General features: G+C 36.1%; 1 protein-coding gene across 1 annotated transcript in view; it reads right to left on the bottom strand.

The window, feature by feature from the left end:
- Window positions 1–3,691: 3,691 nt before the first annotated feature.
- LOC139969385 (IgGFc-binding protein-like) overlaps window positions 3,692–16,287 on the bottom strand; it is a 59,777-nt gene continuing 47,181 nt past the window's right edge. Inside the window, exons 43-55 of the mRNA XM_071974290.1 lie at window positions 15,620–15,775; window positions 15,034–15,184; window positions 13,919–14,083; window positions 12,004–12,194; window positions 11,247–11,424; window positions 10,164–10,480; window positions 9,879–10,034; window positions 9,277–9,424; window positions 7,804–7,977; window positions 6,750–6,952; window positions 6,045–6,362; window positions 4,998–5,262; window positions 3,692–4,610 (exon numbers count right to left, since the gene is read on the bottom strand). Of these exons, the coding sequence (XP_071830391.1) occupies window positions 4,393–4,610; window positions 4,998–5,262; window positions 6,045–6,362; window positions 6,750–6,952; window positions 7,804–7,977; window positions 9,277–9,424; window positions 9,879–10,034; window positions 10,164–10,480; window positions 11,247–11,424; window positions 12,004–12,194; window positions 13,919–14,083; window positions 15,034–15,184; window positions 15,620–15,775 (2,640 nt within the window). The 3' untranslated portion in view covers window positions 3,692–4,392. The remainder of the gene's footprint in view (window positions 4,611–4,997; window positions 5,263–6,044; window positions 6,363–6,749; window positions 6,953–7,803; window positions 7,978–9,276; window positions 9,425–9,878; window positions 10,035–10,163; window positions 10,481–11,246; window positions 11,425–12,003; window positions 12,195–13,918; window positions 14,084–15,033; window positions 15,185–15,619; window positions 15,776–16,287) is intronic.

Genomic DNA, 16,287 nt, shown 5'->3' with positions numbered 1-16,287 from the left:
GTACATCATGTTAAAACCCTTTTTTAAACACCATATTAACACGAACAAAAGTTATTAAGCAGTTTCCAGCTGCAAGATTTGTAAATTAATATGTTTTCTGAAAAATTAGAAAGGCCTTTGAACTGTACCGCAACACGATCTGTTTCATCCATAACGACAAATTAATTTCTTAATTTATTTGCAGATGGCGGAATTTGAATTATTTGGGCAAAAGATCATATCTTTTTATTTAAAGGTGAAAGTTTGCTTAGCTGATACCAAACAAATTAAAAGAGTATAAACATTATTCGCCGAAAGGAATGGACATTGATAAAGAGGTTTCTCCAGCTAAAATTGTCAACGGAGGATATAATTAATAGGTGATTAAGGTGAGTGTAATGAACGTTAGTAAACTGTTTCTATATGTGCTGACACCTAATTTAACACGGCCACTGCCAAATGGATCCCCTATCCAAAAATAACACACGTCATTTCTTCTGCAGAAACAATATGTATGTAGTTTAGATCCTCCTGCAAGCAGGAATTCGCAAAGAAGCCTCATTTGCTTATCAAAGCCGCAAAGCTGACTGAAGTCAGTCTCTTACAATCATATTTTACGTCCATGATTATGAGTTGTCAATTGTCAACAATTAACTCTGAAACTGGACGACATACATTAATTTTAAAGTGACTCGAACCGAATATAAATATTATATTTAGCATATCTGGTTTTGTTCAATTCGTTTGTTTTCAAATGTCTTGATGTAGTTTTAATTGGCAAATGTTGTTGCAATGTGGAAGGGGGCAACAGGATGTATATGTTACTTTAAACCAATTGGTGTTAGAGAAACAAATAGAGATTGTCAAGAATGACCTCCGGCACCTGTATTGTTTTGCTTTCGTGTGTTGTGGTGGCGCTTTATTAGTACGGTTAGAAAGCGTGATTAGTGTCGTCTGCTATTAAGTTCATAGCATTAACGTTAGGACGGATTGCTTCAAAGCTATGGTTTACATGGCGTTCCCCTCGGAAACGGATTAATGAAACGAATGCAATAAATAATCACCCCCCCCCCTGCCCGCTGCGTTTATCATTACCATTTACAATATGAATCACCACCTCCAGCTTAGGCTCTACAGCATTGAGTGTTCCCCTCTAATGCTACAGTATCCTAGACATGTATTATCGAGTTCGTTAATTAGCACAGGTTATATATCATCATAAGCTACAGTTTGGTCTAAAAAATAGTGAGGGAATTAAAGTATTTGTTGCCATTTCCAGTTTTATGGTAGACCTACATAAATTGGTAGACCACTTGCATACGTTTGGTACAGCAAGTATAGTGTACAGAACCATTATTGTAATGTCGATTACCAGCTCGATTTCCGGACTTCCGGCTCAAAGGATAGCCCATGTCTGTAAATATGAGTGGCAGCTCGAGAGGTTTCTAGGGAATACTTTGACAACGAAAATATGGTGTTTGAAGCCGTATTTACGGAAAGTTGTGCATGGGTGGTGTTGTAGTAATGTAGATAAAACATTCCAAGACATGAAAACCCACCACATGATAACCTCTTTATAAGGCCCTAAATGTATGTGAGCAGAAGGGCATGACGCCACTGTGTTGCCAATGTCTTGAGTCTATGGAAGAAACTGTCAATTTTCATCGTCGTAATTATTAATTAATAATTACGACGATGAACATTAAGTAATTAATTTCTTCAAGGTTGAAGACCAATTACAGAAAGTCTTTGCTCTACCTTTTAGTGCCTTTCATTGCTAAGACGTCCGACTTCGTAAAAAGAAAATTATCCGAATTTATCTTTTAATAATGGTTCTATTAAGCTATCAGGTGTTACTCTCACCAATAAGTGGACTATCTTTTCCGATTTAACTCCAAGCTTTCCCGCCTTTAAAACCAACTGAACACCTGGAAGACTAGATATCTTACCCCTGTTAGGAAGAATCGCCTTCTTACATCGTTTGCTTTGAGTCAACTTGTTGTCAACTTCCAGGTGCTTCTCAATCAACCATATTATTGTGTTTGTAAGGTTCAGAGAAAGTCATCTGGGGTGTTAAACCGGACAAGGTTAAGCAAGACAATGTATGATTGGTCTAGATGAGCAAGCTTGAAGGCCCAAAGATTATTCATGTCTGACTCAACAATTTGGCTTCAGCATGCAAGACTTCTTTGGTTCAGCATTACCAGAATTATTCTAACATTGATCATGCCCTTGTCTCAGTTTAACTTTACCTCCATGTTCATTAAGAGCAATAACAATATCTAAGTATAATTATAATTATAATAATATAATTAAAATTATAAGTAGCGTCATTCTGGTGTTCTGTATGTAAAACAATATCTCTTCACTGCCACGGGTCCAGCCTTGTCTTTCAATGAACGTGTTTGATGATAACACCAGTTGTCCTTGAAAAATTGTACCACATTTTAAACATGTCATTTGAGTCCATAAATATTTTATCTTTTCCTATTAAGTTTTGTGTTGCATCTTAGGAACTGACTTATTGTTCTGTGTATTAGACTCAAAAGTCCAGTCATTTGAGGAAGCTGTTTAAATGTTCATGTCTCAAAACTTAAAAGTGTTATGGATGTACAACATGGATTGCTAGCAGTGGGTTTTAGCAGTCAGCAACATCTTTGGATGAGTATTGTGCCTAAAAGTCATGCTTTAAGCAAAATATGTTAACATGGCAATTGCACTGTTGTATTTGTGGCACTATGATGAGTTGTGAAAAACTGATAGGGTTCTACTTAGTCACATAATTAATATTCAAATGAAGTCACCATTTGCCAGTGATAGTAAAATACATGGTGATGGTATCGCAACATATCTGTGTCGAACATATAAAATGTGATATGTCCATTTTCGTCAGAAACTGTCTCGAATCCCGTTCAAGCCATAAATTCCTTTGCTCTTGTCCATTGAAATAAAATAGCTCAGAAAGTTGATGATAGATTTACATTTTTTGTTCAAGATACATCTTGTTCTCGACGTATAACATTCTCTCATCCTGTTTCAAGTGTTAAGAGCACGGTGGAATTTCATATACATTTAACTCTAATATTTTTCCTTTTTTTTTTTGGGGGGGGGGGTGGTGTGGGAGTTGTAAAACTTGATTAACTTGTAACGTCAGTATTGTTTGCAGATAATGTCGCGTTATTGAGAATGCCTCAGAAAAGATCATCGGAATTAATTTGTTACAAAACTTACGGACTAACAAAATAGTTACCCCTCGGACGTACGTTTGTAAAGTGGGTAGTTACTATCAAGTCAAAGGTAAGTGCATTGCAAAGATGACAACATTTGATGGGGCATGAAACGATCAAATTATTTCGAATCATTTAAAGGAGCTTGAAACCCAATCATCATTATCATCAGCGTATATAACAAGGATGCTTCTCTTGAAACAGTTCCCCTACCAGCTAAACAAAATCTAGTTCCATGTGGAAGATATCATTACAGTGTAAATGTATTAATCATATAAAACAATGAAATGACAAATTGGTATTAGTAAGCACGTTAGACATATTTCATATCTTCTTTCACCACTGAAGCGAAATGAAATGAAAAATGGGAATTCTAAGAACTGATAATGTTCCTCTTTAATTGTTCGCAAGTTATCTATGACGTATGTGGATGAGAAAACACACCAGAAATATCTCAAACATAACACTGAAGGCAGGGTTTTACATTTGCAGCTCTGAAAAGTCTATTTTATTTTCATAAATGAAGAGAAATGAAAAAACAAAACAAATAATAAGCAACATTATAGTTTCCATGTAAAGTGCTTGTGAAATAAAAGGATTTACCGGTCAGAGATAACTCTAATAATGATCTAATTACAAGTTATTTTAAAATATCTTAAAATTACACAACATTAATTGGCTTACGTTTCCCTTCATTGTGTGTATCCGAGTGTATTGACCTTGCCGCGTTTCGTCACACTTCTGTATCGAGCTAACGTAATACCAATTGAGACGCGTGGTATGTTATCTCAACACTTTAATGAGAACTCAAATGGACTCAGAATTCAATATGTACCGACGAAATTGTCAAAATCATGAAGAAAAAAAAACGTATGATTTACGAATTGATGAATTATTCTTCTATTCTTAAACTATTAACTCACAATGACTGACATCACTGCATTTATGATTATTCATACTTTCCATTATAATGTATGGACAAGGAAGTTAAACCCCCGGAAGGGTGCGAACGTCAACATTAACTACTTCTCTGTATCCCTACAGACTAGTCGCAGAAAAATAAACGATATCAGAAAATAAGAGGAGACATACAAGTTACGATGATTGGTAATAGTTTACCTTCTTCAAATTGAATTATAATTATAAGAAACAGAAACGTGTCAGGTTTATCACAGGGTGATTCAAATTAAGACGCTCCTTGTGGACGTAGCTTCATCTCTGATTCTTCAGCCACAACTGGCATCCAATAATTTCCACTTCCGTAGTCTCCGTTCAAATTGGAGTAATAACAGTTGTTAAACCACCATCCTCCAGGGTATTGAGATGCGCAATTGCCATTACTCAGGTCGTTGTCTCGGTCGAATGTTGAAAATGCCATGTCATTGTGGGAAGTTAGACCATTGACTAATGAAGAACAAAAGGAGACAAACACATTTACTGCAGTGTCTTAATTTACACAGTCTGTACCATAGGCGTAGTGGTCCAATTTGATTTTGGGGGGCTGTAACGACTTGTCCGAAAAATATAACCTAAATTTTCCGCGCGCTTAATATGCTTCATTTTCACAGTCTGTATACTGTTTCATTGAAATATATCACAACCTGTCAGATACGTTTCATTATCCCCTTAACTTTAGCAAATTAGCAGTGAGCTTTATGGCACAAGCCTGTATTATGAAACATTTCTTTGATATATTATTCCGTGGTAAATTACTCTTTATCTGCTGAAGCGAATATACTGGTAATGGTACCATGAAAGGAAATTCCAATCTTTAGTATGTTTTACACATACCTATGACAGTTCCAGTAAAGTCTTCCCAATGCAATACATAGTTCTGTTCCATAGATCCTACCGACGTAACTTCATAGTTTGCATACGTTGAATAGCCGGACGTGTCCAGAAGATCAACGCGCATGCTGTATATCTTCTGAGAACTGACGTAATGAATCGCCTCATTACCAAGCCAGAATTCTGCATTCAAATGTCCAAATCCGTTCTTATAGTCTTCCCAGTCACGGTCAAAATTTTCGGTACCATCGACACGTTTGTGAAAGACCTGTTGACGACGGGGTTATGTGATATTTGAATAGTAAGTACATCGTCGAGTGAAATTTACTGCGCAATTCAACTTTAGAAGAGGAAAGTGAGCTTGAACCAAACTCCCTGAGACAGAAACACTGTTTAATGATAAAATTAAAACAATTCGACTAATCGTACAACAGCATAGTTGGACAGAACTTATAAACATTAACAATAAAAAATCTCATAGGAGAGACCACGTTGTCTAAGTTCAATGTTTAACGATCTTAAGACTCCACTGTTTACAAACAGTTAAAATATATATATATATATATATATATATATATATATATATATATATATATATATATATATATATTATATATATATATATATATATATATATATATATATATATTGTTGCGTTCTCAACAACAGAACGTATCGTTTTCTTGGTGAGGTTACTGGTCTGAGGTCTCCATCCATGCAAGAACCTTTTATACGGTGTGAACTTTTCATTCTTAAATATCTAATTAAATAGTCTGTTTTTAATTGCTTCAGATAGCCTCTTAAGAAGATCCTGCAAAGATCGAAACGTCAGAGCTTCTTACTTTTTTATATTTAACTACACTGGTTTATGCAGGAGGTAAGAAGAATGGTTATACTTCTCTCTCCACCTCTCTCTCTCTGTATTGTTTTCAAATAATACAATTTTTCTCAATTGAAGTTGAAATGATGCCGCATAATTAAAATGTGTCAAAAAGTGTAAACTCGCTACTTGTATGACACATTATATGTTCCTGAACGGGATAAACCTACCACCCATCCGCCGCCATCTGTGTGCATGTCGCAGTAAACATCCAAGTCACCGTTAGGCCAATCTAGAGGAGATATTGTGTAGATACCGTCCTCTGTCTGTCCGTCTACAAGAGCTTCGTAGCAATCTCGATAGTTGCTTTCTTTTTTACAAATTTGTCCATCCCCGTCATAGCCGTCTTCACAGAAACATCCGTGTTCATTACCTCGGTCTGTGCATAGAGCGTTCTCACCGCACGAATAGTCTTCGTCACGTAAAAGTGTTTGTTCTTGGCACGTATATCGACTGTTACATAATGGATCCACGTATGAGTCTCCCTCCTAAGTGAATAGAAAACTAATGGTAACATACTCATATGAAGTAATTAAAACATATACATATATAATTAAATGTGTAGTATATTTGAATAGCAATTATCACCCTTTGGAAAAATAAAACGACTGTAAAGATTAGGATGAATGTTACGTTTGGGTTTATGAGTTTCAAAGTAATACTATATTAAAATATGCTCGTTTCACGCTACATTCATTTTAAGCAAAAGAAGGAACTCTTGCCTAACACACAACTAAGAAGACGGTTGCAAAACTATTGGATATGGCAAAGGAATCATGCTCTTCCTATTACTTGTATCTATTTTTAGTTGAAAAGATCTTCAAAGAGAAAACGAAGGAAATGTAACAAGATATACGACCGAATTATCAACATACGTTGATAACGCCGACGTCAGTAATGAAACATGGACATTCGTGCAGTCTGACACATGTTGTATTCATCATCAATGTTCCAAAAGGACAAGTGCATGTTTCGATGCAGTCGATATCACAATAGGTTAATCCGTAAGGATCCACACAGGACGGATTACACGCTTCTCCACAGTCATTGTAGTTACTACCTCCTGGGCAAGCCATTGCTATGGAAAAAACGGCAAGTTGTAACATATTTTTCATATATGGTAGGCCTAAATCATGAGTGTCCAAATAGTCTAAGACTGGTCTCTTCAGATCTAAATAAAGTCAACCATATAAAGTGAAACCTCATCACTTTGAGCTATTGCGCGAATTAAGAATCGCGAGGAAGAAAGGCAATACATTAGTGCAAGTTAGAAAATGTCTTGCAGTTTCATTGAAATGACAGGACACCGCCGGCGACGTTTTAGCTTTCAGAACGATTAAAGGCAAATTTTAAAGGAAATTAAAGAGTATCAATTTGCATGCTTTTTATTCAAAGTGAAAGTAAAGACCTACAGAACTGGCAGAACGCAGGCTCGAATAATTTGATCGTTCTTTAAACCGTACGCGCCTTCACTTGGTATGTGCTCGATTCCCACATCAGCCTTATGGCTCAAAAGTTGCTTGAGGTTGGCATGTTTTTGGAGGACTGATGTGGTTTGATACTTTCAATTTGATAAGTTCAAGATCTTCGGTGTATTGATGGGTATGAAAGTTGTAGCTTTCGGTGCTGTTGGTTAATTCTAGCCCCGCTGTGAACTTCTTGATTATATTGCTATGATTGGTGATCGTCCAATGCGTAGTAGGGCATAACACTTAATATATAGAGTGTTTTTATTCATAAAACTATTTAATTAGGTTTTCGTGAAAATAACAGTTCCTATAATGCAAAGCCTTATGAGATTTATGAGATTTTTTTACCGCCGATATTACAATGAAGTTGTGACAGCCTTCATTTAGGTTTTTTGTTGTTGTTAAAACAGAGAACAAAACTAAGTAACAAAATTGTAAAACATGTTTTTTCTTCACTTACAGCATTGTGTTAAAGTAAGACGCCAGTTGAGACGTGGACCACCACGAGCTTTACATCTCGTTGCGTATGATTCGATGGCGTCACAAAAGTACCGAGGATCTATTAAGTAATCAGAGACGCATCTATCGTAGTGTTCTTTTGGGTTCACGTAATCATGGCACGGAGAAAAGAAACCTTTCGAAGAGGAAAAGAAGAAGTTTAAATGTCATTATGTTGAAAATTTATACTTTATGACAAAGTTTCAGGAGAAGATCACCATAGAAACCATCACAAGATGGTTATTTGCTTTTCGTCAATTATACAAGGGACCTTAATAGGGCAGTAGACCAGCATGGTGACGTTACCTGCTGTTCTGAGTATATCGTGGTATTCCTTGGATATTGACATATGGCGTCTAACTTTCTCCCAGTGGACTTTGCTTCAGATATTGTCAGAAATTGCTCACCTACTCACCAGATATTGGCATCAGAATATACAGAAATAAATCGATTGCTCCGATTTACATTCACTTGAACACTGCATACAATAAATTTGCATGACTCAGGATGGTGAATATAAATAGGTATTCAATGCGATTAATTAATAAATAATTATGGTGTTAGTTGATGTGTAGTGTTCGTTTGTTAAGATTTGTTAAATATATGTATACGAGCAAATTGCCTGAAAAAAAGTTGCTGCTATAAATCTTATTACAAATAATGACTACAAATGTGAACATGTAGTAATCTTGAAAATGAATAATATATAAGCTAAAATGAATCAAGCTTTTAACGTTTCAATTGCTCCAAAAGAGGAAAATGGTTTCTGAGTAAATCTGAACCATAATCAAAGGGGCTCGACGGTCATTTTTTAAGTGTGGAGGAGGGGAGTTTGTGTGATAAGATAACATTCCGTGCAGGGGAGGGCTAATGAGCAATGTTCATAGAATGAAGCTTGCTTCCATACAAAATGTAGCTATTTTGTGGCAATTTTATAACAACATTGAAGAGTTTTCAACTGTTTAGCCAAGACTGTAACTAGGAATTTCTTGTAATAAGGCATATCATGGCTGCTGAATGGGGGAGGGGAGAGCTGAAGCCACCAAAAGTAGGCGTGTTTACACGCCTTTGCCGAAACGTTCTCATATATAACTTCGCTGTTCACGTAAACCTGCTGGTAACGTTACCACCAAAAGTCCATTGTGGCGATTTTTTTGACAATAGAATTTCACTATTGATTTTCAGTCACATTTTAAGTGATATTTTCATACGTGAGTCAGCTATTCCTTTCGTTTCAAATATTAGGCTATGCCATGCGTCAAAGGTCGGCACGGTCCATCTGGTGAGCATTTTCGCGAGTTGGTTTTCGCGGGTTGGTTGCACACGCATTGCACAAATACGACTGAAATATCATCAGTTTCCTGAGAATTTTAGCGTGCTGGGCGAAATTCTAAACATTAGGTAAACATCTTTAAGTACAATTTGGATTATTTACCATACGGATCACCAATGATGTAACAACTAGCTTTCCCCAACATCTCTTGTTCTGTTGATAATATCACAAGTGGATCGATACTTTTCTGGTTTGGTGTACAACCATCATCGACAAGCCAACTGTTCCCAAACTCCATGACATTGTTTGCCTGTTATGTAGAAAAAAACATGAACGAAAGACAGGTGAAGCTACCTTATCAAACTACAAACAGGTCGATAATAAATTGATTGATATTTGACTTGAAACATTGAATCAATTAAATCTTATAAAAAGTTTTGCTCAGCGGACAAATTACCTAATATTCCATAAATATAATAAAAACGTCACACATAATAACCTACCAGGATTAGGAATACTGCTTAAATTGGATGACGTTGAGATATCAAAATCCAATGAAATAACGACATGATGTGGAGAAATGCTGCTTCTAAGTTCATTACACACCGACTGCTAGAAAGGTAAGTTTGTCGAAATTAAACAAGTATTTTTGTTGGTTTCATATCGTATCAAAATCACCCATCTTCTCGTATTTAACTGTTTGCATTAATTCCATTAAGAGACATCCAAAATCCCTTAAATAATTTCCAACATGCTTTACTTACAATTGATCCATATGGCATCAAAAACTCATCTTCCTGTTTATTATTACAAGTACCGCATAAACCCGCCGTCATGTCCAGCCATTCCATTGCAATTGTAATGGTTGCCATACTGCTAAGGTCATACATTATCGTCAGACCAAAATCAGTGCTGAAAATCTAAAATGGAAAGAAACTTAAAATGAAAAACAGATGGATATGGAAAAAAATTGTCATCATCTAATAAAGAAATTTTCAATGCAAATATGCAGACGATCGATCTGAACGATTTTGGCATTACATACATACCGCTTTTCCATCTATGAGAAGAGACACGGAGACATGGTCGTCACCGTACGGAACATACATTTCATCTCCATCAAGAGATAATGTTCCATCCTCCGTTAACTCATATTCCAAGCCAATATATTCCAAGCGTAAGCCAATCAGCCTATGGATAGTATCATCAGCATCCCCAAACCGTCCGATCAGCCTAAATGCTGGTAAATCACCCGTGATTTGGTAACTCTGTAACAGTATGTAACTACATCCGGTGTCCATTGTAAACTCGATTCGATCAAACGTTTGGAAGTGAGATTGTGTCCAGAGCTGACATTCACATCCGGCTGTTGCAATTCATACGGAAGGAACGCAATGTGAAATAAATTAAACGGAATAATAAATATATGAATGACAGAAGTACATTCAACCGGAAGATTACTTTGTTAGCCTGCACAACTTTGCTATTAGCTCTTATTCTACTAAGTCCTAACGTGAGGTAATATTACTTCATTGCATAGATTCCTTTAACCTAGTATTCGACGATACCCAGATTAAAAAGTAATAAAGTAATAACTTCATCCATGAACCTGTCCGAATTAAAGTTTGAGCTATAATATGATAGTGTAAAATGTTTGCGAGTAAGATTGCTTGATAAACCGACAGTGGTTAATGATATAATATTCTATTTCAGGTATGTTGTATTGTCATCTTTACTTCAACTGACGCGCTCTTATGTTCGAAATACCCTCAAGCAGATGAATAACGCATCTTGATTGTCTGCATATCTTCATTGTAAACAGTATTTATAATTTAAACCGGAAGGTTTACTCAGTAATGAAAATTAAAATCAGAAATTCGTCGAAAGAAACTCTTAATAATTTATTATTCAAAATTCAATCTTTATTAAGCAAAACTACTTCCGAGACGACGAGAATACGTATATGATATCTATGTTACCTTTAAATACTGAGAGAGCTAAAACCACAATAAGTATTTCTGATGGTCCGATTCGGAGCATAAACTTATATGATTGAATTCGTTACAATTATGGCCGAGCGACGCTGTGCCACTTAATTCTCCAAAGAAAACGTAACATTAGTGTATACTTACAAAGTTCACATACTGTACCATCGCCGGAATACCCATCCCTACAATAACAGGCTCTGCGATAAGAAAGGACTGAACACGAGGCTTCTGCGTGGCATTGGTAAGGCTCACACGACATGATTGATCCTTTCCCGCAGGTACATCGGACACTGCAATCATTGTTTATATATTCTTCTCCAACCTAGAATTAGAGGAACAAACACGCAATGAGTCAGAGTTCTTCTGCTCTCTATATGTTAGCAATAAATTAAAAGTCAGTTGATATTTTGTGAGTTATAAATTTTGATGAGTAGAAAGACGCCGGAAAAAATGAAAGGGAAAAGCAAATAAAGAAGATATGGTAATATAAATTATTGAAATTGTGTTAATGTCAAAGTCACCTTGATATTTTTCAGTTTACATTACTCAAGAATATCAATTTACTAAAACAGTTACAGCAGGAGTGTATGTCGTTTATTCTGTAGGTCTTTCATCATGTGACACATATGAGCGTCAACACGTGTTGGATTTTTAAGCAACAGTTTCCGGTAAGCTAAAGGAATTGAAAAAATATGGTCAATAACAGTGTTATTGCTAGCCAAGGGACAAAAGCGATGTTGTCCATATGCATCTATACCACATATAAAATGAAATTAAGTCATTTTCCCCGTAATTTGTGAACTAAAGAAAGTAATAAGATACGAATCCACATATGAGGATGAATGATGAAGGGGAAACACATTGCGAAAAGAGAACAACCGATTTAACAATATCTATTTACCGATATGTAAACGCCGTAAGGAGTATCACAGCCACAGTCTTTACGATAAACACACCGATACTTGTCTAGAACCATTCCCTCAGGACAGACGCAACTTCCTTGACAAGTTTTGGAATATGTTTCATTGGAGCAAGTTTCCTGGCACGATGAAGAGCCTGGGTTGTACGTCATGCCGGAGGGACATTGAATAGCTGCAATTGACGTCATTGAAAATCATATTTTAAAATGATCAGTTTAACATAATCCAGCAAACAAACGCCAATGAGAAATAACAGATCAGAACAGTCAGCAATGGGTCGTGTACAAGGCAATTCAAACTGCCTGGCGTCTTTCCCTGCATTTAGGGCACTGTAGTATCTCATTTTCTTTTTTTCTTTTTTTGTACTAAAGTACATTTTTCAATTTAAAAACCAATAAGTTACGCACAATTTAAAAAAGGAATAAGTCAATCAAAGTGATTGATTCTTAACGATATAAAAAAAGACAAAACAAGGCTGTAACCTCATAATTCTCGAAATCGAGTCCAGATTAAAGATAATTTTGTGGACTCGGACTTGAACGTCTGAGGAGGGCGTGAGGCATGTGGTTTCAAAACTTCAAGACTGTGTTTCCAATGTGCAATCATGGATGTCCAAGGACTCTATGAAGCACGATGCAGACAAAACAGAGGTCATGGTGATTTGGTTTAGAGCCCAACTGGCTAAGTTCAAGCTGCCCTTAGTAACAGTTGCTGGTGTGGACGTTCGCGTCCAAACAAACCCTGCTAGAAACCTGGGGGTTACATTCGACAATGAGTGTACAGGTCGCAAGTATCACCAGATCTGCTAATTATAATCTGACTAGCGTTAGTCGAGCACTCAAAATGCTCACTTATGAGGCAGCCGAGCCTCAGTGCCTCAGTGCACACGTGATATTGGCGCTATATCAATGTATTCTGTTTGATCGATTGATCGATTGTCTCGCACTTGGAATACCCTGGACTAGGAATTGCAAGCGAGTCCATGAATTGTTTCCTCATGGTAAGATCATTTTTATTTTAAAAATAATACTTGCTGCTGCAAGACCTAGATTATATAATTGGTAAAACTAAAAATGGATGGAGTGAATGGATTATTCTACATCTACAGACATGGCTACACAATTATAGCATAGTTGCTTAGTATAAGGTAACTTATTACTAGCCCACACTAGAGTCATTAGGAAGATCTTGAAAACTTGAAAAAGATATGATATTTCATACAAAAGTATATAAAAAGGACATAATATCTATTAAAAGTAAAAACATCATGTTCTTTTTTATTAACATTACTTCCTTCTATGACATCTTTGTACAACAAATAATTAAATCTCCGATTGAATAATCGATATGTCCAGTCAACCAGATAATAATACAGATCACTCAACTCTAAATAAAGAGTTTTAACACCAAAATTAAGAATTATAATTCTTGTTTGTAATTACTGAAGTGCCCCCAGAACCAATACAACTCTGCCCTCTTTTCCGCACCTTGCAGTAACAGACAATAATATTTCTAATCATATTTCTTAAATTTGTCAAGTGCACGGCCTGCTTTGAACTATCATCAAGAATACGGGATTACAATAAAAGACAGTAAACAACGTTTTCTTATCATTGTACAAAATACCGAATAAATACATTTATGCTATCAATGTACATCACTAATATGTAATTTGTTTATTAGTGGCTATTTGTAGATAACTGCAAGAGGTCTGTTACAACCGAATATTAACCTACTTTATGACCGAATACATTATTGTTTTTTTCTCAACTTTCCATGCAGGGCCAAGTTGAAACTGTGCGGACGCACACTGTCAAAGCCATTATAATTACTAGCTATACAACATAATATTAGGATTATATTAGGACATAATATTAGGACTATCATGCAACTTACAATTTTCGTTAATTTCAATGTCGATTCCTTCATATTTACATGCCTCCCGATATTGACCAGCATGAAGACCAACAATACCAGGTTCTTTCATGAAAAAGTAGTCATAGATGCAAGAATTGTAATACCGGTGTCCATCAACCACTTCAAGACAGTCCCTGTATGGACCTGCAAACCAAACATTGTACCGAGCATTTTACAAATGTAGCTGGAATATATGAGAAAACGAAGATAGTTGACTGAAGTTCTTTTTCATGATATTAAGTATAGTCTGCAATTTGGTTTGTTAAATTACCAAAAGTAAGATTTTAATACAAATATAGAGTTGAAGAGTGACGAGCATATAGAAATTGCAAAATAAAATCAGGGCTGATTTTGTTTGATCATGACGTATAGTATGTTTATTGATTGCAGTACAGTGCCTGGTATTTCATTGCCTAGGAACGAAATGGAGAAGCAAATTATTATTCCGAGTAATTAATTTAACGGCTAACTACCTTAAGGGTTTGTTTCAATCGTTAAGAATGTTCGTGAGGTAATTTACACCAAGTAAATTATGATAACTTGGAGGCAATCGTTGAAAATGTTTTCTGTGAGAGGCAAGATCTCGTATGTTCCCATGGTAGTCGAATTGCCCCTTCATATTGAACATAAGATGTTCACGAAAGTATGGTCCACCGGATATACAAACAATGCAATTCCAGTTTATCGAAACACCTGATTTTAAATGAAAACAGTTCAGGGAAATTATCAGTTAAAACCGAAATTTCTACTGAGATGTAACTAATACCCGCAGGCAAAACGTGCTTAACGTTTTCCATTGTGAATCTTATTTTCAAATAAAGCTGTTTGTAGTGCATTGAGCGTAAAAAATGGAGGACCCCACTCCGACCCCCTCTACGAGCCCCTCTCTGGATCTGACCCTGAGATTACACGATTGTAACGAATAAGTGACATAACAAGGTTTTGAACTACTGCAAAAGAAATCTAATTATAACATGAATGTAATAGAACTGGCAGACATTATATTAATTATTTGCTGCTGTTTGTATGCAGGCAAGACCGTTAATGTCAAAACGTAAAATCCTGATACAACATTAATGATGGACATAGCTTACCACTCCTTCTGATGATTTCGTAGCAAACATCTTTGGCTTCCGACAAATTGAAGTGCTGCAAGGAAGATACCGCCATAACTTCTTCTGGCAATGTGCAATCAATTCCATCTTCTTGAGCCCAGTACTTTGCAAAGTCTGACAGAGAGCTTGGCTAGCAAGAAATATCAAGTGAAGAATTGAAGTCAAACTGTTGGAAACTCCAAACTTGATAAACAATGTGAAACAAGGCTCCAGTAAGAGTATTAGTTTATTTAATGATAATTGCTTTTAGTTATATTTAATTTTCTAAAGGCTTTGAACAGAGGGTGCAGTCATATCGGTCCTTACAAAGCCATATAAATGGTTCTGGGTCCTGATGGGCGTGATCTATATACTCTTTGCAGATATCTGAATGAAGGTACCACGGTCGAGTGACAGCGATAACTAGCATGCTAGCACGCCGATTGAACTTGCACGAAGACGCGATGGGTGGTTGACTAGTTAAAGTCCCACTTGTGCAGTGTACCTGGAACGGAGAAAAGGGATTGAGAAAAAACAAGTTAAGATTTGTAATCTCTCATCGTCCTAGCCTGTCAGCATATATTACCTCATTTTCGTTTGGCAGTATCAGATCATCGCTAATATTGCCATTACAACTCCCGCACATCCCACTAAGGTGGTTGGTATATTTATAGTCCAGGTCAACATTAAGTGAATGGTTCTTATAGTGAAAGCGTAGATCAAGCCAATCTGTCGATATGACCTTCAACAAAAAAAGAGAGTGGCTTTGGTTGACAAATATTTCATGTAAAGGAATCATTTGATCGGCAACTAAATGAATGTTACTCATAGAATAAGATAATAACCAGCTGTTTTGGAACTACCATTTAAAGCTCTCGGTATAGGTTTATCAGCAAGTTAGGTCTAAATATAATAAAAAAAAATCATTTCCGTTACAGATGCCAGTACCATCTGGTCGTTAGAATACAGTGACTGTGACGTCCAATGACTAATAGTATGAAGTTAATGAACAGTGGGAGGCTAATACGCACTTGATGACACATAACGATTATGGTAGTTGTGGTAACAAATTATGAAGACTAGCGGCATGAATTTGAACCAGTAGACATGCAATTTTAGGGTATAATATATGGTTAGAAATAGATTGGAGATTGCTCCTAATGTTTGTGTGTGTGTTCAATAATTGGATGTTCGTTTGCTACCATTGAAAGCTATTACCTATTAGGGATGTGGTAATAATTCATACAGAAGCAA

Source organism: Apostichopus japonicus, chromosome 1 (assembly GCF_037975245.1).
Source record: "Apostichopus japonicus isolate 1M-3 chromosome 1, ASM3797524v1, whole genome shotgun sequence".
NCBI lineage: Eukaryota > Metazoa > Echinodermata > Holothuroidea > Aspidochirotida > Stichopodidae > Apostichopus > Apostichopus japonicus.
The sequence above is the reverse complement of the archived record's forward strand: the minus strand, read 5'-3'. Positions and strand labels throughout refer to the sequence as shown.